Here is a 21241-nt window from a genome sequence, read left to right on the forward strand (position 1 = left end):
TTGCCCTTCTACAGATTACCTGAGAGGAGAGCTGAGAGTGTAGCTCAGTGGTAGAGCATTTGCTTAGCATGCATGAAGTCCTGGGTTCAATCCCCAGCACCTCCCACAACTAAAGGAGTCAAAGAAAGTGAAAGTATATACAGATGCTCCAGTTAGTCTAACATGGAGCAGGGATGGGGAAGAGTGGCTCCCAGCAGAGCAGTTGGCAGCAACAAGGGGAACACTGGAGGAAGCCAAATTTCACTAAGAGAAGGAGGCCTGAGTCAGTCCTGTGCTGGTACCAGCTTTGGTCCAGTGCTAGGTTTCTTGGTTAATTTCTATCTTCTAATTCCCACATAGCATTTCTGTTCCCTGAAGAAAGGACTCTATTTTTAGTATGTTGGATACATAAATACATAATGCATTTATGTTGCCTAATCCCATTTTAATTTTTGCATATGTAAGGGATGTGGATGCCTCAGCTTCTAGCCTCTTCGCTCTCCTGTTGACTTGTCCGTTTCTGTTGCAGCTCCTCTGTGTGTGTTGAACATGCTGCTCTGGCTCGTTCATGCTCACCTTCTCCTGTTCCCACTTTCAGTGATGGACATGACGATGCTTTCAGAGATCTGACAGCACAGGCCAGGGGTCCATAAACTCTCCACTCCTGATCCTATATATATATAAATTAAGTATATAAAATAAGCATACAAATCAAACATTTAGTGGAAAAATCATAAAGCAGCATATTTAAAACCAATTCTTTGGAGCCGAGCACTGTGGTGCATGCCTATAACCCCAGCACTCGGGAGGCAGAGGCAGGAGGATCGCTGTAAGTTCAAGCCTTGTCTATAAAGTGAGTCCAGGATAGCCAAGGCTACATAGAGAAACTCTGTCTCAAAAAACAAAAACAAAAACCCTAGTTCTTTGGTATGCTCATTATTGTACCATTTGCTAATGACGAAAGAACATTTCCATATTAATGAGATTGGTGTGCTTGCTTTTTTATATTAAAAAATTAACTTTTGAATAAGTATTTGACGTGGCAAAATGTTGAGCATCTCCAATGCCTTTCAGAGTTGATTGATATTTTATTTTGTAATCAGCAACGCTAAGGTTATGCCACTTCTCAGAAATGCAGAGTATATATAAAATGACAGGTGTGTGTTTGGCATGTTTGAGAACTTGTTGCAATTTCTGTTCTAATTTCACCACGCCTTGCTCTTTGGTCCTTTTTTTTTTTTTTTGGTTTGTTTTTTTATGTTGACATCTTTTTTAAAAAAGATATATGAGTGTGTGTGTGTGTGTGTGTGTGTGTGTGTGTGTGTGTGTGTGTGTGTGTGTATGACCTGTATGGGTGTCCTCAGAGGCCAGAAGGTAGTGACAGATCTCTTGGAATTAGAATTACTTGAGGTTGTGAGTTGCCCAAAATCAGTACTGAGAACAGTAAGTGCTTACCCATGAGGTAATATATAGAGAATCCTGAGATTCTTTATATATTAGATATTAATTGCAAATATATTTTCAGTTAACATTTTCTACTGCACAGAAATGTTTAATCCTTTTCTTCTTTGTCCTTCGTTTTGTTTTGTTTTTGAGACAGAGTCCCATGTGGTCATGGCCTCGAGTTTCATCTGTATCTGAGAATGACCTTGGACTTCTCATTCTCCTGCCCTCACCACCCAAGCAGTGAGATTACATGTGTTTAGTGCCAAGTGCCGTGCCTGGCTGAAAATAAACCAGTTTTATGCAGTCAGATATAGAAATGTTTCTGCTTTAGTGTTAATGGTACCAAATATTTGTTGAAATTTTTTTCTCTGGGGTCTGGAGGTGTATATCTCACTGGTCAAACACAGGCTTAACATGTATGAGGCGTTCAATCCCCAGCACCAGAGAAAGAAAAGGAAGGAAGGAAGGAAGGAAGGAAGGAAGGAAGGAAGGAGGAAGGGAGGGGGGAAGGAAGGAGGGAGGGAGGAAGGAGAGAGGGAAGAAGGGAGAGAGGGAGGGAGAGAGGGAGGGAGAGAGGGAGGGAAGGAATCAATCCTTTCCTGTTATTAGAACACATATACTGTCTTCTATCAGTTTGACATTTGAAGTTTTGTGTGTCAATCTTATTTATGGTACTGAGATAACAGGTATATGCCGCCATGTTTGGCTTTTTTTTTTTTCCGAGACAGGGTTTCTCTGTGTAGCCTTGGCTGTCCTGGACTCACTTTGTAGACCAGGCTGGCCTCAAACTCACAGTGATCCGCCTGCCTCTGCCTCCCGAGTGGTGGGATTAAAGGTGTGCGCCACCACATCCAGCTTGCTTGGCCTTTTTAAAAGATGTATTTAAAATATATATGTGTGTGTGTGTGTGTGTGTATAATATATATATATGCATATGTCTCTGTGTGTGTCTGCGTGTTTGCACAGATGCTCACAGAGTTCAGAAGGAGTTGAAGGCCCCCTGGAGCTGGAATTATAGGTGACCATGAACCGCCTGATGTGGGTACTGGGAATCAAACTTGGATCCTCTGCAATAGTAGGACAGGCTCTTAACCACTGAGCCATTTCTCTAGCCCTGTAATGACAATTTTATCATTTAATTCAGCTCCATCCTGACCCTTCGCTAGATCTTCTTGTTTTCTTCCAGTACCTTCCTGGGAAGTCAGCTTAGAAGTAGGCACACAGCAGGCAACAGTGCCTTCTTATACCTGCCCACAGGATCCATGCAGTGAGAGGTTGTATGCCCCACCTAGGTCGGAAGTGCCAGGAGGGGTGTAGAGGAAGAAAGTTCCACCAGATCTCTTGCTTCTGTTCAGCTGATTTAACCCAACTGAAGTCAATAGAGGCTCTGCTCTTGAGGCACTGGTAGATGATGAGGAAATTGCCAGCATGGATGAGGTGGCTGGGGTGTGTGGGGAGGGGGTGGGGTAGGGTGGGGCATGTAGCTGGGCTTCTGTAGCCAGAGGAGGACCAAATACTAAGCCATGAGGAATGTCTTGGAGTGGTACATCTGCCCTCGGCAGACCTTACTGGAAAGGATGGAGGGGCAGAGGAAATGGAGCAGGAAAGACTGCCTTGCTCTGAGGACCGGGTAGTACTGTGGTCAGACTGCCGCAGGACCTCCTGCTCTGCCATCTACATCCTGGCCTCTATTTCCCGACTGCCCAGACTATTGTCCTCTCTTAAGTGATCCCTCTGTCACTGCTGAATCACTGCTCTGCTTAGACATCAGTCAATCTTTCCTTCTAAAAGTTCAACTCTGACCATATTGTTCTGCTCAGAAGCCATTGATGGTCTGCCATTGCCTAAAGAGTAACCCTGAATGTAAAACATGGCCTTTGGGAGGCCACTCTAAGTCCATGGTTTACAGAATGCTGTCGTACAACTAAGAACCAGCTTGGGGGTGAGGGCACAGGAGGGCACAGGCCCAACTCCATCCTTCCAGGCTTGTTCCTTTCCTGCTTCCACAGCCTCCCGGGTCCCCATCTCTTCCGCCCTCCTATATTAGCTCCCACATCACTCATACAAGTCATTTGCATATCTTAGCATCCCATGCCCTTGTTCGTTCTGTTTCTGCCTCCTAGGATGCCTCTCCCTCCCATCATAAGCTGTTGAAATCCTATTTTTTAAGGCCCCTTTCTGATGTCACCTCCTCCAGGAAGCTATCTTGGAAACCACACTGTCCCTCCCCAACCAGAATCCATCTCCCATCCCTGTGTCCTCCAGGCAGCTACTCGTTGTACTGACATACAAACCACAGAGCTTCCCAAATGCGAGGGATTTATGTTGGTTTTCCAGGGACTCCTGCCGCCCTAGGGAGACCTGAACCTTAGAATTGTCGAGTGCTTAGAAGTATTTGGTTTCCCAGCTGGACTGTCTGCAACTTTAAGCCTGGGATTTCTACGTTTAGTAGCATGTAGACAGTAAGTGGATGAACTTAGCTGAATCTGTGAAGTCTAATTAAAGGATGTGGGAATTGTATTTGTATGTTTATGGCAGTGGGGTTGGTGACAAGGAAGCATGCGAGATCCAAAAGCTAAAAAAAAAAAAAAAAAAAAAGTCCTATCCTCTCTGGGAGCCAGGCATCCAGAAAGGTTACGAATATACTGCCGACCACCTTCCACCCATCCCTGCGCTCAGGTCTTACCCGTAGTTCCAAAATATATCCTATCTAGGGCCAGAAAAGCCGGTTGTTGAGCCTCCGGCAAGAGCCCAAACAGGAAACTCCCAGTATGAATTCAGGCAAGCCAGAAGTGAGCCAACATGGGCAGAGATAAGAATCATTGAGGCGGGACAAAGCATCCTCCAAGCTGTGTAGTGGAGGCTTGGTGTCCTCTCCTCACAGGCCTCACAGGAGGCTGGCAGAAGTCATAGGCCTGGGCCTTTTTCTCATCACAGCTAGAGAAAGTGTTTTCTTTCTTCACCCTCTAATGTAAGGGCCTAAATTTTGGTCCCTGCATCTTGAGAAGTCTCTGCCCACAGCTCCTGGTACCTCAAGCCATGGTCCTGAGGTAGCGTATCTATTCAGCTCCCAGAAGTATTGCTACACATCCATCTAAATGAATTAGAGAGACAGGGCCTTCCTACTGCTTGGCAGAAATGTGCTCACACCCCTAGAATGTTCTTCCTACCAACCTGTGGCCACAACCTAGTCATTCTGAACAACATGGGGGCTGCAGACTGCTGACCCCACTGACCACAGCCCAGACTGCACCCTGCATTTTTCAGGATCTGAAGACCTGTGGTTCTTCTGGTCCTGAGACCCTGGACCCAGGCCCTGGGCCCTGTCCACCCACTTAACCCCTCCCTGAGCTATCCCAGCCACTGCCTAAGGGCAGCCAGGAGGGTGGAGCTCTGAGTCAGAGTATAAGTTCCTGATCTTACTGTCCGGCTGGAGATCCGCCACGATGCTTCAGAGGCAGATGCCTGCTTGGGTTTCCCACTGCCTGTCAGACCCATGCCAAGCAGAAGATGGCAGGTCCTTGGCTTCCTGTGACCTGAAGGTAAGAATACAGTGATGGTGGTCAGGGGTGTAGGGGTGGCTGGGGCCAGATGCAGATGGCCAGGAGATGAAGAGTCTGGAGACTAAGTATTGGAAGCAGCCAGGTCCCAGGGAAGCTGATGGGCATTATATACCTAGCCAGGGTAGCTTGGTAGCCCCTACCTAGCATCTGGAAGAAGTGCTTTAGCCCAGTTTGGACCAGGGTTCCTGGCTAAGGATGGCACAGCTGAGCATACTCACAAGTTTTACAAAGCTACATGCAGAGACTTGGGCCATCTAGGGCCAGCCAAGCAAGCATCCGGGTTGGACAATGCCTAGTACTGCCAGGGGAAATCCATGTGTGGCCTGTTTGGGTAGTGACTGGTTATTAACCTTGTGGGCATCTTAATCTTGTGTGCTTTGTGAGTGTGCGGTATGGGGCATTTTGAAGTGTGAGAATTGGTCGTGTTGCCAGTTAATTGCTGTCAGTTGCCCCCTTGGGCATATGTGTAGCCAAGATCCTTAGGTCTAGACCAACTCTCACTGTCTCCCAGGGAAATCCCTGCATCTGGCAAGGTGCTACTGCTTGAAGCCAAACCTGCCTTCATTTTTCTGTCTGGGCAATAGAAAGATGCCGTCCACCTCTCTGTTGGCTGTAGACACACCTGCAGAGGACCATCAGTAGCAAAGCAGTGCCCTTGGCCAGCCCTTCCTAAACCACTGAAGGAATCGAATGAAACCCCCAGGAGGGTTTTGTCCCTTCACAGTGGGAGATGGAGACACTCTAAGGAGCATAGGGAGGGTTTCCCTGTTGCAGTCCTGAACGGGTTGACAATGCTTCCCTAAAAGGCTTGAGTGTCTAAATGGGCCTCTGATCTGCACTTGTCCTTCACTGACCCTCCAGAACTTTGGGCTAGGAGGAAACCAATGACTACACCCAGCTGTGGAGAGATGAAGTGGCCTCACCTGCCCAGCTTGCCCTGAGAGGCCCCAGGGAAAGGAGCTCTCATCCTGTCTCCAGTTGCTCAGGCCTGGGCCATGGTTTAGGGAGCAAATATCTGGCTTGCATAGGCACCGGATCCATCATTTCTGAAACCCAGCGGTCAGACCCTCCCCAGCCTTTCTCATCCAGGATTCTTACGGCAGAGATGAAGGGAGGCCATTAAATAGCTTTCGGCTGATTAGCAGAAACAGCTGGCCCTTGGGTTTAGGGACAACTCGAACTAAGGGGAGCTGAAGGTCTGACAGCTGCCTCTGGCTTTAAACTGTCCAGTCACGTCCATGGCTTATGCACTGCCCGAGACGCTTTCCAGATGAAAAGTACACCGGCCTGCAAGGCAGTAGGTTTGCACTGAGTCCTGGGCCCATCCGAGCTCCATCATTTCTTTGCGGTACAAGCCTGTGTGATATGTAACCTTCCTCACACTCATGTGCTCTTCTGGAAGGCAAGGATGATGTTTTCCTTGGAGAGGCTGGCCAGGGGGTTAAGTAAGACCATGTGCAAGGCACCTGGCTCAAGGGTAGAGGCAAGAGCTGGGTTGGTGTACCAGAGGACAGCAAAGTATTTGCCCCTTCTTCACGCCTGGAAAGTCATATCTGTGAAATTAGGGAGAGGGACAGCATAAACAGACAGTCCGTAGATTCCCACCCCCGGAGGCCCCGTAGCCCTGTATAAGCTGGCAATGTTTCCTGTCTTAGGAGGAAAGTAGAACCCTGACACCCAACCAGAGGTCAAGGCTAGGGAGGAAGTCCAGGCTGTGCATATCTGCAAGGTGATGATGGGTGTGGGAGTGGGGGTGGCTCTCCCACACAGCTCCCAGCTCCCCGGAAGCTGCTGCCCATCTTCCTGCCCTGGCCCAGCTGTGCTGACGGCTCCAGAGGCTGAACAAACCTCTGTGTTGTTTGTCTCCTCAACGTACCTGGCTTGACCTCCAAGCCCCTGAGTGCTTCCTGCTTCTCACCCATCAGGATCAGCCATGTTTCCTCTGAGCTGAAGGTGTATGCCTTCTTTACCCGAGGGATGTACCCCGAAAGACAGCACCTGGTCAGGCCTGCAGTTGTATACTTAACTTTCACCCTTATACCAGGCCCAGCCTGCTTTCTGTTTTGGGAGGACACTCGGGTGATAGTGTGACATTAGATATGAACCCAGACCTGAGGCTCAGAGGTGAGGTCAAACTCTGACCCCAGATGAGAGCTGCCGCAGGTCAAAAGTCTTAGTCCCAGGTTCCGCAGCTTTGACACAAAGCTAGTAGTAACTGCCTTGCCAGGTTTTTAGCTGCGTTGCAGGCCACTGAAGGATACTGTGGACTGTAGAGTGAGGAGGGGTGCCCCATGGGGGTCCCCATTGTGGTGTGGCCAGCTTTGTAATGAGGAAAAGAATTCCAGGACAAGTCAGCATGAGGCTGAGCTGGGTTTACTAAGTAAAGGTGAGAGATGGAGAAAGAAAGAGGGAGGCAGGGAAGGGGGGTGTGTGTGTGTGGAGAGAGAGAGAGAGAGAGAGAGAGAGAGAGAGAGAGAGAGAGAGAGAGAGAGAGACTTAAGATACTTTAAAGTGCAAGAATCAAGAGAAAACTGTGTCTAAGTTGTTGGGTGGCGCAGGGCTATAAATCCCCAGCACTTGGGAGGGTAGGGGGTGGAAGAAGGCAGGAAGGCCAGTTCAAAGCCAGCCTGGGCTGCATAGTGAGTTCAAGGCCAAGGTGGGCTACACAAGACACCAAGTGGAGAATTCTAGTGATTCTGTACATATATAATGCATAAGGGATTTGTGGCTTTTACTGTGATATTGCTGAAGGGATGTAATTTACATTCAGGTGGGAAGATTTTTGAAAAGTTTAAAACTTAGGTTAAAAAAAAAAAACCCAGTGAGTTGGTTTGCTTGTTTTCTTTGTTTTAAACAATGTCCCATTACAGATGAAATTGTAAGGCTTGTGAGGCCTTACGTCATTCAGCATAGTGCTGCAGGAGGACCGGTGATACTAAATTCCAAAGCCGCCCAAAGTCGGCTCAGTTTTCAGCAAGCCTGGTCCATGGTAGGTTTATTGGCCAGTTGTTTTGGGGTTTTTGTTGTTGTTTCTAACGCTCTTGTTTGAGATATCTTAAGGGGAAATTAACTCCATGTAGGCAATCTCTACTTATTTTGTCAGTTGTACTCAAACATAAATCCAATTTGGGGGCAGCAGGCCTCTTTTCTTTTCCCACGCCCTTTGAATTTTCCTTTTCTCTCTAGACTGCCTCAAGGAAGTAGTAAAAATTAGGCAAGAAAAATTCAGAGAGCTGGACATGGTAAGCCTAGCATAGAAAGGTAGAGGCAAGGGTTGGAGGACAGCCTGGGCTAGGTGAGAGCTTGCCTCAAAGAAGCTGTCACCACCGCCATCATCATTGTCATCGTCGTTGTCATTGTCATCACCACCCACCACCTCCAGAGATTATGCATACAGCATGTAGTCTGTGGTAACCCCGTGGTCTTTGATGTTGCTGGTATTGTAGCAGAGAGTTACCGAAGAGAAAGAAATGGCTGCCCTCATTGGTGGGCACTGGGGGTAAAAGACAAGGGAAAACAGGTTCCACCTGGACCCCGGGTGCCCTCTGAGAAAGTTAGGAGTAGGGCAAGCCTTAGCAGCAGCACACACTCCTGCAAGGTGATGCTTGCCTCCTCATTCAGCCAGGCCAGGACGTGCTCTGCCCAGGACAGGGTGAGAAATGAGCTCACTGCCTAGAGAAGCCACAGATCACAGACCACAGGCCACGGACCACAGGCCACGGACCACAGGCCACAGACCACAGGCCACGGACCACAGATCACAATTATGTAGTATTGTGTTTAGCCTTTGGCCCAATTCATGTGGCTCACAACAGAATGGTGTTTGGACAAGTTATTGGCCCTGAAGACTTCAAAGTCCTACTCATAGGAGGGATCCTTGGACCTATATGTGTCAGGTTGACCCTTGGTCTGTTCTCTCCAACAGCAACTGTTGGAGAGAAGAAAGAGATCTTGGGATTAAATGTCCCTGCCAGGTGCTGAGGAACTCCTATTCTCAGAATCCTTGTTTTACTGTTGACTGGACTGAATCCACTGAGTAGTCTGGAAGGAAGATGGAAAAGTGCTCCGCAGATTGCCCCGAGTGGTGTCATTATGAGGACCGTCACTCCCACTCCTTTCACACCAAACTTTGCTTTGCCACAAACCTTAATATTCTTTAAAGAGAAAAGACTGGCCCTGCCTGAAAAAGTCATAGAGCGCTTCTGGCAGCACTGGAAGCTACGTATTAAGTGAGATGGGCAGACTCCAGTTCCCAGACTTCCACACACAGCCGTGTTAGGCTGGAGAGTCTGGAGGATTTGTCTCAGTCCAAATCCAGGAGTGGACAATTCAAAGGCCTGGACTACACCTGGCAACATTCTCAGGTAAAGGACTTCAAGTCTGAGGTTTTAGAAAAGAGGGCCTAAGTCCAAAGAAAACCCAAGACTCCTGAAGAGAACAGGCATGGAGCCATGTTGGCTTAGGGCAGGGGGGTGGAGGAGCAGAGCTCCTGACCTCAGCAGACTAGGACCCTACTCCAGGAGAGTCTTCCAGAGTCTGGAAATGGGGAGGTGTCTGAAGCCAAGAACCTTCCCACTGTGGGCAGCAAGAGTCCATGCCAGTTTGCTCTATTGTCCTCAATATTAACTCGGCCCATCCTCCACTTTGGATACTCCCTGATTCTCTGCCATCTAGGCCAGGGCCTGGCTCACAGCGGCCATTCAAAAACCCTGGGTAAAACACAGAAGAGTGAAGAGGATGCTTCTATGCAGATAGGCAACTGGAAGATACCCTCTAAATGCCATGGTGGCAGGGAACATGTGTTGGTGAGAATATGTGTCCCTGAAGACCAGCCATACAGAGGCAGGGGGATGAATGAAACATAAATCTTGAAACCTGGTGCAGTGAGCCTTGAATAGGAAGAGAGCCATGGTCCTTCCTTAGGCAGTACACGTGATACAGGGACACTTTGAAGGCAAAGGAGATGTGGTTTGGGGGCATCAGGGAAGCAGAAAGTGACAGGATGGAAAGAGGACAACAGTGGGCCCACAGCTAATAAGCAACTCACAGAGGACAGTGACAGGCGCTGAGGGAAGGGAGCCTGGCCTCAGGAAGTCAGATGCCGGCTTCAGGTGGGTGGGGCATGATGGCGGGGCTGTCAGCAAGTGATCAGAACAAGACAGCAAGACAGGTGAAACGTCAGCGTCGACTGAGCAAGGCTCAGGGTGTGTGCCTCCAGGTTCAGTTACTAGGATAGAACACTCAAGGAGAGACAGAAACCTAAGGGCTCCAGTCCCTGGGGTTAACAATACTGACAGAGTCGTCATACAGCCAACAGTCATCCCGCAGACGATTATCTATGCTTGGTCATTGTGAAAGGCAGGCCGTCGCACACGAGCCCAGACACCACAGCCATCTCCAGCAAGGCATGGTGAAACAAAGGCAGATGCCTTACTGGAAAAGGAGTACAATGGCCAGGAATACACGGAGGAGGATACTCCAAGGGAGGGGCCTGACAGGCGAGGGAACTGAGGTCCGGGGTGGTGGTAAGCTCTTGGCATGAGATGTCTAGGCCTCATAGATATAGACCACCCCTCCCAGTCATACTGTGCCTACCTGCGGGGCAAGCTGCCATGTTGGGTGGGCAGGGGAAATGTTTGCGTCTGTGTGACTGGAATGAGAAATTTTATTCACTGGGCAAAGAGAGTTGAAACATCTTGGGACTCCCTTAAAGTTCCTTTGGTGCTTGGGTCAGAGCATTCTCTGTCTAACAAATATTTATTCTTGTATATACGCATATGTCAACATGGAGGCACAAAGATGAAAGGGCAGCGCGCCTCAGTTCTAGAGTCTTCCATGTAGGAGGAAAGACAAGCCAACATAAACAATGACAGAACAACACAGAGGTTGCTGCAAGGCAGGTGGGCAGGAAGACAAATGTGGAAAGAAGATCTCCCCGGCAGCACTGGCCGGGAGGTGGTACTTAGGGAGTGACCCTATTTTTTCCCACTCCATAGGAGGGGCCGTTTCCATGTCATACGTTGACAGTGAGGGTCATTGGCATGAAAAACGTCCGGCAGGCTGATATACGTAAGTACCATTCCCCGCTCCTCCCTCCCGTTTTGGTGGTCCAGATAGAGAAAGGACCTAGCTGCAGCCAGTCAAGCATGCCTCTGTGTATAGGATTCCACAGACCCTGAGCTGTGTATCACTAGTGAGTTTAGGGGCTCCTGTGGTAAGGTAAGAGAGGCCTTTTGGCATCATGGAAGCGGCTGCCAGCCCCTCTCAGAGCAACTTCTCAGGACATGGACCCCAAAGCAGCCTCTTCCTCCCCAGCAGCCTTTGTAGCACCTGCCTCTGAAGCCCAGCCTACTCCGTGTGGTTGGATGTTCAGGCCACACTAGGCAGGAATTCCTTATAGACAAGCTTCCCCTTCATTTGGCTCCTGCTGCGTTCCTAAGGCACAGGAGCTCAGGGACTCTCTGCCTTGGGAGGAAACGAAGCCATTAGACTGGACTGGAGAAGTCCTACACCTATATTATGTGTGGTTGTCTATGAAATGAGTTCTCCCCTCATGTGCACCTCTGCTTGCCTAAACTAGGAAGACAGCCTGGCCTCTCTAGGGAGAGAAAGCTCTATGTCCAGGGTATACAGCTGTGGGGACTACAAAGGCCAGAAACAGCACATTGAGGTCCTAGGGTCTGCGTGGCCAGGTCTGGGGACTTGGAAGCCTGGTCTAAGGAGGAGCACCCTAAAAGAAGTTCTGTCAGTGGGGGGTGGGGAGGGGCTGGAGAGATGGCTCAGAGGTTAAGAGCATTGGCTGCTCTTCCAAAGGTCCTGAGTTCAATTCCCAGCAACCACATGGTGGCTCACAACCATCTATAAAAATATCTAGTGCCCTCTTCTGGTGTGCAAGTGTACATGCAGGCAAAACACTATACCTAAATAAATAAATCTTAATAAAAAAAAAAAAGAGGAAGAGGGTCTGTCCTTGGAGAAGATGCTGTCGACTGGCCACCAGGTATCCAAACACCACCAATTCTCCCAATGTCCAAGAGATCATGACAGGAGGCTCACTTTGTAGGCGAGGGGTTCATAATTGCCTGAGAAGGGCGGGTGAAGAGAGGGGACCCTCTAGGGCAGTGGTTCTCAATCTTCCTAATGCTGTGCCCCTTTAGTGCAGCCCCCTCATGTTGTGGTGACAGTATCCATAGAATTATTTCATTGCCACTTCATAGCTGTAATTTTGCCACATGACTCATGAATTGTAATGTAAATATCTGATATGCAAGATTATGATATGATGTGATATGAACCACAAGTTGAGAACTGTTGCTCTGGGGGAAAGAAGCTGTGGTCAGGTCATAGACAGTCAGAAGTCAGACAGCAGAGGACTCTGCTACACGAGTCCCTGGGCAGGGGTTGGGGGGGAGGGGGGTTGCATGGCTTCCTGGTGTTCATGTGCCGATTCTGCTGGACAGCAGGTTGGAGGGAGAGCAGTGTGGAGGGGCTGGGGACTTACAATGCCAAGGTGAGTGTGGAAGGCCAGGGGAGGGACAGCTCTGAAGTCCCAGAGACAGCAAAGGGACCAGCATGATTCAGACAGCCTACGGAGGGTGAGGCAATCAGGCCCGTGCCAGTGGGAATTGTGCCAACAAGCATTAAGTTTGGCTTGTGTCAGCCAAGGAACCCACTGGAGAGCAAGGGATCTGCAGACTCCTCAGAGCTTTCTTAGCACATGGCGGGGGCGTGTGTGTGTGTGTGTGTGTGTGTGTGTGTGTGTGTGTGTGTGTGTGTGTGTTATGATATGAGGAGCCAGGAGTGTCCCCTGGGCTCAGACCATGACACCTATTTAGCCTTTCCTGCCCATTCCAGAATCAATCTCTCTCTCTGTCTCCGTCTCCGTCTCCGTCTCTCTCTCTCTCTCTCTCTCTCTCTCTCTCTCTCTCTCTCTCTCTCTCCACTCCTTCTCGGGCAGAGGTCACCTCTCCCCTCAGCCCTGGTTCCCACACACCTTTCCCCAGCTTCTCCAGGGGTGTGTCTGTTCCAGCCCTCGCCATCACCAGTCACCCAGGATGTACATTCTTGGTTGTCATGCCTGCCCCTGTGTGCAAGACCTTGCATTGTCCAAGGCCCTTTCTTCTGTCATCTTCCTGCCACACCTGTCCCCGGGAGACTGGCAAGTGGTGAGGCAGGCTTCCATCTGGCTTTACTAGTGTTTTTCCCTTCACCTGCATGCCCCTTGGCATACAAACAGACTTTGGGGGGGGGGCTCTTTGGAATCTCCTTGTTTACGTTTTTCTCACTTCTAAGAGCCAAAAGGCAGATATGGCATCTGATGGTGCTGGCAAGGTCACATTGGCTAGACACTCCACAGTTGTCACAGGCTAGGCTATGTGCTACTTTCTCTGGATTCAGTGAGAAATTATCCTGATCACTGTTGTGAAAAAAATGCCCCTTTATACCTTAAATCCAAAATAAATGGGTCTTTGGTTTAGGCATCTAACTTGGGTCTTTTTTTTTTTCCTGAAGATGTTCAGAGGCTGATAGCATGAAGTATTCAAGGGTTCAGGGGTGGCTCCCTGCTTGCCAAGAGCTAAAGGGTACCTGTCCCAGCCTAGAAGGCGGGCATTCCTAGAAGCCCTCAGCCACCAGGAGTCTTTTTCTGTAATGAAAACAAGTTAAAACCTCAAACAGTTCCCCTAGGGGTATCAGGTATGAACCCCAAGAGATATTGGGGTATCCACTGTAACCAGACAGGAATGTTCTGAGCATCAGTGAAGACAATGGACTCATCTGTGCTGCCCACGGTTCAGGAAAGGGGACATGTCATTCATATGACAAAACCCTCTGTCACTTCCTGGGAAACAGGAGCTCGATCCTGCTTTTTGCCTAGGAAATCCTGGGTCTTGAAATTCTCAGTTTAGTCACCCACTTCCTTGTGACCAACACCAGAGGATTCTTGTAGTTAGCTAATGTGCCTGCCTCAGGTGGTAGCCTGAGCCCTCAGAGCTCCCACTGGCATGCCTCTCCCCTTCCCTTATTCCCAACCTTTAATGTATTGGGTGGAGGAAGCTTCTGCAGTAAATTGGAAAACTGATGTGCGCTTGAGTTCGGGTCACCTGTTCCATCTTGTCTCCCCCGCAGGAATGTGTTTTTGTTGCAGCTGCTGTTTCTTTGATCATTTGTTCATTAGACGAGAGCCTCACTATGGAACTGAGACTGGCCTTGAATGCTTGTTCCTCTTACATCTGTCCTCCAAGTGCTGGGAGTCCAGGCACGCAGCGTGTCCTAATCTTTGTTGTTATTGTTGCTGCTGTGGGAAAAGACTGATCAAAAGCAACTTGTGGGAGGAAAAGGGTTCATTTCATTTTCCAGATTTCCAGGGAACCAGAGTAGGAACTCAAGGCAAGAGCCTGGTAGCAGAAACTGAAGCAGAGGTTATAGAGGAATGCTGCTCAGTGGATGGGTCTGGATTGCTCTCCATGCTTGCTTTCTTATAAAAACCAGGATCACCTGTCCAAGGATGGCACTGCTTACTGTGGGCTGGACCCTCCTATACCAATCATTAATTAAGAAAACACTCTCACAGGCAGTGGTGGTGCACGCCTTTAATCCCAGCACTCAGAGGCAGAGGCAGGCGGATCTATGTGAGTTCAAGGCCAGTTTGATCTACAAAGAGAGTCCAGGACAGGCAATACTATACAGAGAAACCCTGTTTCAAAACAAATAAATAAATGTAAAACCTTAAAGCCTGTTGGGGGCTGGAGAGATGGCTCAGAGGCTAAGAGCACTCACTCTCTGTTCTTCCAAAGGTCCTGAGTTCAATTCCCAGCAACCACGTGTCGGCTCACAGCTATCTACAATGAGATCTGGTGCTCTCTTTTGCCGTGCAGGAACACATGTGGACAGAAAACTGTACACATAATAAATAAATCTTGGGGGGAGACACCACTAAAGACTTGCCCTGCAGGCCAGTCTGACAGCAGCGATTCCCCAATTGAGATGCCCTCTTTCCATATGTCTCCAGGTCTGTGCCAACTTAGCAAAAACTAAATAGCACTGGCCACCACTCCTGGCGAGAATATTTTTTTTGTCTTGTCTTAGGCCAAAACACTGAGGTGTTATTTAACGGATTTGGTGGGGAATTATTAAGCATGGATCGACAAAAGAGGAACAGTTTTAGAGGAACCAAGTCTTTTACAGAGTCCTTTAAATAATAAATGCTAAGTGGCCTGGCAGAACCAATAGGTCTTAGAGAAGCCTACTGCATAGAAATCAGACTTGAGAAGAATGTTCCAGACCCAGGGGAGGAGGGCTTGGGATCAGGGAAAGCCAAGGGAGGGGTCCAAGAAGACTGCTCAGGTCTTTGGTGACTCTCCCTTTAAATAGAGCAATTACACACACTGGCTTGCCCACCTGGATCTGCTAGGATTTCTTGGCCTCTGCTCCAGTCCTATAGCAGGAAGTTGTTATTCATTCATTCATTCATTCAAAAGTTGTCTAGTGAGTGCCTACTCTGTCCAAAGGTGACAGGCCCTGGCCTTCTCAGTGTTCACAGGTGACACAGAAGACAATGAATGACTAGACCTGCTCTGCCAGTATGGCTAGCAAACACCCTCCTAGAAGCACCACAGGGGACTTGCAGCCAAGGGGCACCTGGCCAGACTTGGACACTCAGAGGAAGTTTTCAGAGAAGATTCCTTCTAAAACTTGAAGGGCTAGTGAAGAGAAGGGTGGGTTAAAGTAGAAAAGAGAGATGTTGGGGCTGCAAAGATGACTCAGCTGTCAAGAATACTCAGTAAGGTAGGCGTGGTGGCCTTTAATCCCAGCAGAGGCAGAGGCAGGCGGATTGCTGTGAGTTCAAGGCCAGCCTGGTCTACAAAGCAAGTCCAGGACAGCCAAGGCTACACAGAGAAACCCTGTCTCGAAAATCAAAAAACAAACAAACAAACAAACAAAAAAACCCGAATACTCAGTGGGGAATACTTCATTCCCAGCGTGCACCTGGCAGCACACAACCTCCTGTAACTCCAGTATCAGAAGATCTGATGCCCTCTTCTGGTCTCTATAGGTTACTGCATGCACATTGTGCATAACTCATGCAGACAAACACACATACACATAAATGCAAGGAGGGAAGGAGGGAGGGAGGGAATAGAGGAGAGAGGAAAGGAGGGAGGGGTAGGGATGGAGGAAGGAAGGAGGAGAGAGGGAGGGAGAGGGACAGAGACAGAGACAGAGAGACAGAGAGAGGTCTAGCAGAAGGAGCTGCAGGTACAAAGGCCTGAGGTGAGACAGAAGGGCCCTTTTGGAGACCTAAGTGTCACTAAGCTTGTCCTGGAGTCAGAGTAAGAGTGAGTGTGGGTGGCTGCTTGTGTGCGTGTGTAGGTGTGTGAGGATGAGCATGAGTGTGCGCATAAACACAAGCAGGCCAGGGGTGGGAGGCAGGAAGGGCGGAGAGATGAGGCTGAAGCTGAGAAAAAGGGAAGGATCATGGGTAAGGATGGGACTCGTTTCCGAAGCCAGATGGGAGCCATTAAACTGGGCAGTGACACAGTCATGTTTAAAAGGCTCCTTCTCACTGGGTGTGGTGGCATACGCCTGTGATCCCAGCACTTGGGAGGCAGAGGCAGACAGATCTCTGTGAGTTCGAGGCCAGCCTGGTCTACAGAATGAGTCCAGACAGAGAAACCCTGTCTAAACAAAAAAAAGAAAGAAAGAAAAAAGAAAAGAAAGAAAGAAAAAGAAAAGGAGAAAGAAAAATGCTCCCTCTCTTAAGAGAAAAGGTTGACACAGGACAACATAAGAGGGAGGGGACCTGGTGGGAAAGCTCCAGAGATGATACTGACTTGCCACCAAGGCATTGGCAGTACAGCTGAGGACTCAAGGTGGGGATCAAGGAGGGCACCTGGTTTCTGGCCCTCTGAGTCAGCAGAGGGAACAGGGTGGACCTGGAAGGGGATGGGCCTGGCTGATGAGGTCATCATTTTCTTCTCACTCCATCAAGGTTTTGTCTGTATGGATTAAATCATTGTTAGGACAGGTGAAGGAGGGTGCCCTCTTACCTTTGCTCAGGATGAGGAGGCCTGGGAGTGCCTGCCCACCCAATAAATGGTCAACCATCGAAGACTAACTGGCATCCGAAGCCAGAGCACTGTTGCAAAACTCCAGTGACAGACTTTGGTGGCGTGGCAGCGCACGCTTCAGTTCCTGGGAGGCAGTTCTGCTCCACTTACGTTACTAGTACAAAATTGTGAACTGGCTGGACTCCCATCCTAGCCAGCCTCACCACCTACCGGGCTTTATGACAGTGGAACGTTGCTCTTCTCCAGGGCACATGGAACAACATCACATTAGGTTTCTTTATTTAAAGCAAAAGAAGCCACTTGGCCACAAATATGAAGGTTCCTTGGATTTTACCCGTCACACTAGGATACCAGTAGTGAAAGGAGAACCCATTGGGTGTGGCTGCATTACATCACATAGAGGCGTGGCCCCTGCTCGTTGCTTCCTGAGCCCCTTCCCACAGTGGCTCTCCTTGACTGACTTATGGAAAGCTGTGCTTTTCCTCCTTGCAGTTTCTCCTCAGCTCAGCCTTACTTTGATTCCCTTGATGCTAAGACAGCAGGTAAACTGGACCTTTGGAGTAGGTCTTCCAGCTGTTTCCCTGACATCTGGAGCTCTGTGGAGCTTATCTGGATGTTTCATAGTCCCAGTCTGGTGCCATAGGCCTGGAGTGTTCCTGGGAAGATGCTGGTCCTCTGTGGATATTGGAATCCCCAAAGAAGTTGGTTTTAATATTGGTGGAGGAATGTTTTCACGACAGAATAGATGGTCTTGCCAGTGAAAATGAGGGCAAGTAGGCAAAAAGTAGTCTCCTTCTGTCATTTTATACTGGCCGCCACCAGAAGATGTGGCCCAGAGTTAGGGTGGGTCTTCCTGTTTCAGATAATCTGACAAAGAAAATCCTTCACAGGGATGGCCCAGAGCTTGGGTTTTACTTGGTCCTAGATTAGTCAAGTTGGCAACCAAGAGTAACCATCAAAAGTGTTTGCTCGGAGCCTGGGGTACTACTGCATTAGGTTACCCATGTCCCTGACAAGAAGTAGCAAGACCTGTCCCCATCCCACAAAAAGCATAGCCTGAGGTCTATGTGGACTTCTTGGGCTTCTAGGACCAAGTCAGAGAGGTAGACCCCCTGCATCAGGAAAAGAGTATCAACTGAGAGGAGACCTTGCTCTAGAAGAGATTTGTCTAAAGTTCTTTTGACCCCATAATCCCCCTCAATCCTTTCTCTTCTTCCATCATCTTCCTTGGGCAGTGAGTCAGACGGACTGCTTTGTGACCCTTTGGCTGCCTACTGCCTCTCGGGAGAAGCTGAGGACCAGAACCATCTCCAATTGCCAACACCCAGAATGGGATGAAAGCTTCACCTTTCAGATTCAGACTCAAGTAAAGGTGAGCCACAGAGGATCACACCTGTGCGTGTGTGCGTGTGCATGTGCGTGAGTGCGTGCGTGCGTGCGTGCGTGCGTGCGTGTGTGTGTGTGTGTGTGTATGTCCCCGGCCTTCTTAAGGCTGTTTGTCTTCCTCTTTGTCCTGCTGGCCTCTCTTCCCACACCTACCTCCTCCTTGTCCCCATGTGTGCTCCTCTCTGATAACCTTGCTAACTTTCCCTGTCCTGCTTATTGTTGCTGGACCTGACCATCTCTTGCTTCAGAACGAACTGTGTTTCCAGTACCTTCCAGAGTCATCTCCCTGCAAGAGAATATCCAGGAGGGAAAGCCGTTCTATTGACCAGGTCTAACCTGATCTAGTTTCAGCCAGAGGCTTTCCTCTTAAATCCATTCTTAATTGCTTTAGTGCATTTCTCTTCTATTTCCTCGGGTGTGTGCTCTTCCACTCACTGAGTCATTAGTTCATGGGGGTGTTTTTCTTCAGATATATGGTAAGTCTAAATCATGGTGACATGTCTTGGAGAATTCTCCTTGAGCATCTTGAGTTGTGGCAGCCTTGAGACAAATTTGGCCTGGTGATGAAAACAACAACCCCGACAAAGTAGAGGCTTGACACTCCAGACAACCATTTTAGAGTTCCAGTTAATGAAGAGTTCTTTATTTTTTTTTATTTATTGTTATTATTATTTTTTTTTGGTTTTTTTTTTGAGACAGGGTCTCTCTGTAGCCTTGGCTGTCCTGGACTCACTTTGTAGACCAGGCTGGCCTTGAACTCACAGTGATCCACCCGCCTCTGCCTCTCGAGTGCTGGGATTAAAGGCGTGCGTCACCATGCCTGGCTTCTTTAATTTTTTTTTTTAAAAAGAGGGCTGCGGTCACTATAGTTCTAAAAACAAAACAAAAACCTTTTCACCAGTTGTGGTGGTTCACGCCTGCCATACCAAAGCTCAGGAAGTTGAGACAGGGAGACTGCAAGTTTGTTTGGTTTGGTTTGATTTTTTGAGTTTCTTTGTGTAACAGCTCTAGCTGTCCTAGAATTCGATCTGTAGACCAGGCTGGCCTTGAACTCACAGAGATCCACCTGCTACTGCCTCCTGAGTGCTGGGATTAAAGGTGTGTGCCCTCTGCCCCTCCCCCCCCCAGCCTGGTGTCCAGTGCTTCTCAAGCTTTTAAAGGGACCAAAGTCTCTTGAAATCAGAGCAGGGGTGGGGTGATGGGGTGGGAGGGGTGGCAGCCTCCAAAGAACTGGAGAACAGGAGAGAGACTTCCACCCTGAATTCATGTCCCCCAAAATGTCTCTGACATCCACACAGAAGCCTCTATGTCCCTTTTCCTTGGACATGACTTTCTGCTAGACTGAGGTCATGACCCTTGATCTGGGAGTGTGGCATTGCAACCATGGTAACCAGGCTTGCTCTCTCTCCTCTCCTCTAGAATGTACTAGAACTGAGCGTTTGTGATGAAGACACATTGACACCAAACGACCATCTCTTGACAGTTCTCTACGACCTCTCCAAGCTCTGCTTTCGGAATAAAACCCATGTGAAGTTCCCACTCAACCCAGAGGTGGGTGCAGGGTCACAGGCCCTGAGCCTCTGACTTCGTGAGGACTAGCCACTTACTCCCATGATACCCTCACGTGCCTTCTCTGAGCACACATGCTAGCTGGGACAGGACATGCTTCTGGTTCAAATCCCAGTACTCTCATTTGCATGAAATTTACTTACCTCCTCTCATATTCTATTTCTTCATCTGTGCAAAGGTAGCAATAGCTCCTCCAAGTAGGAGTGCCGTAAGGCTTAGCTGCAGAAGCATAAGGAAGGCGCCTAGCAAGTAGTGTTTGCGATATTCAATAGAAACATGGATGTCGATTACCTTTTTCTTACCTCCAAGTCCTGTTTCTGGAATACCCTCGGGTAGATAGGGCAAGTCAAAGATGTTCAGAACTGAAAAGAACCGAGGTTTTCTAGACTCGATCATCCCACAAATACTGGGACACTTATGGATGAGATGCTGTCCTGGGCTTTGGGCATACATCAGAGAGCAAGCATCTACTTCCCCCGTTGGGGGAAACTGAGGTTCAGTGAAGCCGTGGTTCACCTCCAGTTACACAAAAAGGCATGGGAGCAGAATTGGGCTAACAGTGCCATCTCAGAGCTCCCTTGCCCATGCTCTGAGCCCCATGGGAAAACAGGCAAGCAATGGGACACTGAGCTAAAGTAGAAAGCCAACGTTCTAAGGCAGAAGCATGCAATTCAGGGCCAGGTATAACACCGACATGTGAATCTCACCTAAACTGCCAGTGCTGTTCCCAATATCAGAGACTTGGGACCAAGAGAGGCAGGGAGGGCAAGAAGAGCTGGGAGCAGCTGTTCCTTCTCCATGGCCCCAGGACCAAGTCCGGGAATGGCGCGGCAGGTCTACAGGGGCAGAAGAGGGTCCTGGGAGGCGGAGGCATGCAGACATGGTTGGTAACCTCCTTACCGTTTTTCTCACCAGGGCATGGAAGAGCTAGAGGTCGAGTTCCTGCTCTCAGAGAAGTAAGTAGGCATCAGGCCTGTGTGTCAGCGAAGATCCTTGACCTTAGAGCTGAGTTGGCCTTTGTGCCACCTTCCCTTGTTCCAGCCTTACTGTTGGCACCTGTGCCGGCTTCCTCCCTGAGTGTCAGTTCTCAGGAGCTTGTAATGAGGGGGGGGGGGTGCCCAGGCTCCACTGCTGTCCTACTTTCATTGATGCCAGTTTTCTTTTAAGGACTATGGGTTTAGTTAGGCATATAGCTCAGCTTGGTAGAGTACTTGCCTAATATGCACAAAG

At 49.0% G+C, this 21241-nt stretch overlaps 1 protein-coding gene across 1 annotated transcript in view; it reads left to right on the forward strand.

The window, feature by feature from the left end:
- The first annotated feature begins 4690 nt into the window (after positions 1–4690).
- The window catches only part of PLA2G4E (phospholipase A2 group IVE), a 39805-nt gene continuing 23254 nt past the window's right edge, over positions 4691–21241 (forward strand). The window contains exons 1-5 of the mRNA XM_084776358.1: positions 4691–4967; positions 10985–11057; positions 18292–18428; positions 19862–19993; positions 20927–20967. Of these exons, the coding sequence (XP_084632484.1) occupies positions 4872–4967; positions 10985–11057; positions 18292–18428; positions 19862–19993; positions 20927–20967 (479 nt within the window). The 5' untranslated portion in view covers positions 4691–4871. The remainder of the gene's footprint in view (positions 4968–10984; positions 11058–18291; positions 18429–19861; positions 19994–20926; positions 20968–21241) is intronic.

Source organism: Acomys minous, assembly GCF_964271855.1.
Source record: "Acomys minous genome assembly, chromosome: 3".
In the NCBI taxonomy this organism is placed as follows: domain Eukaryota; kingdom Metazoa; phylum Chordata; class Mammalia; order Rodentia; family Muridae; genus Acomys; species Acomys minous.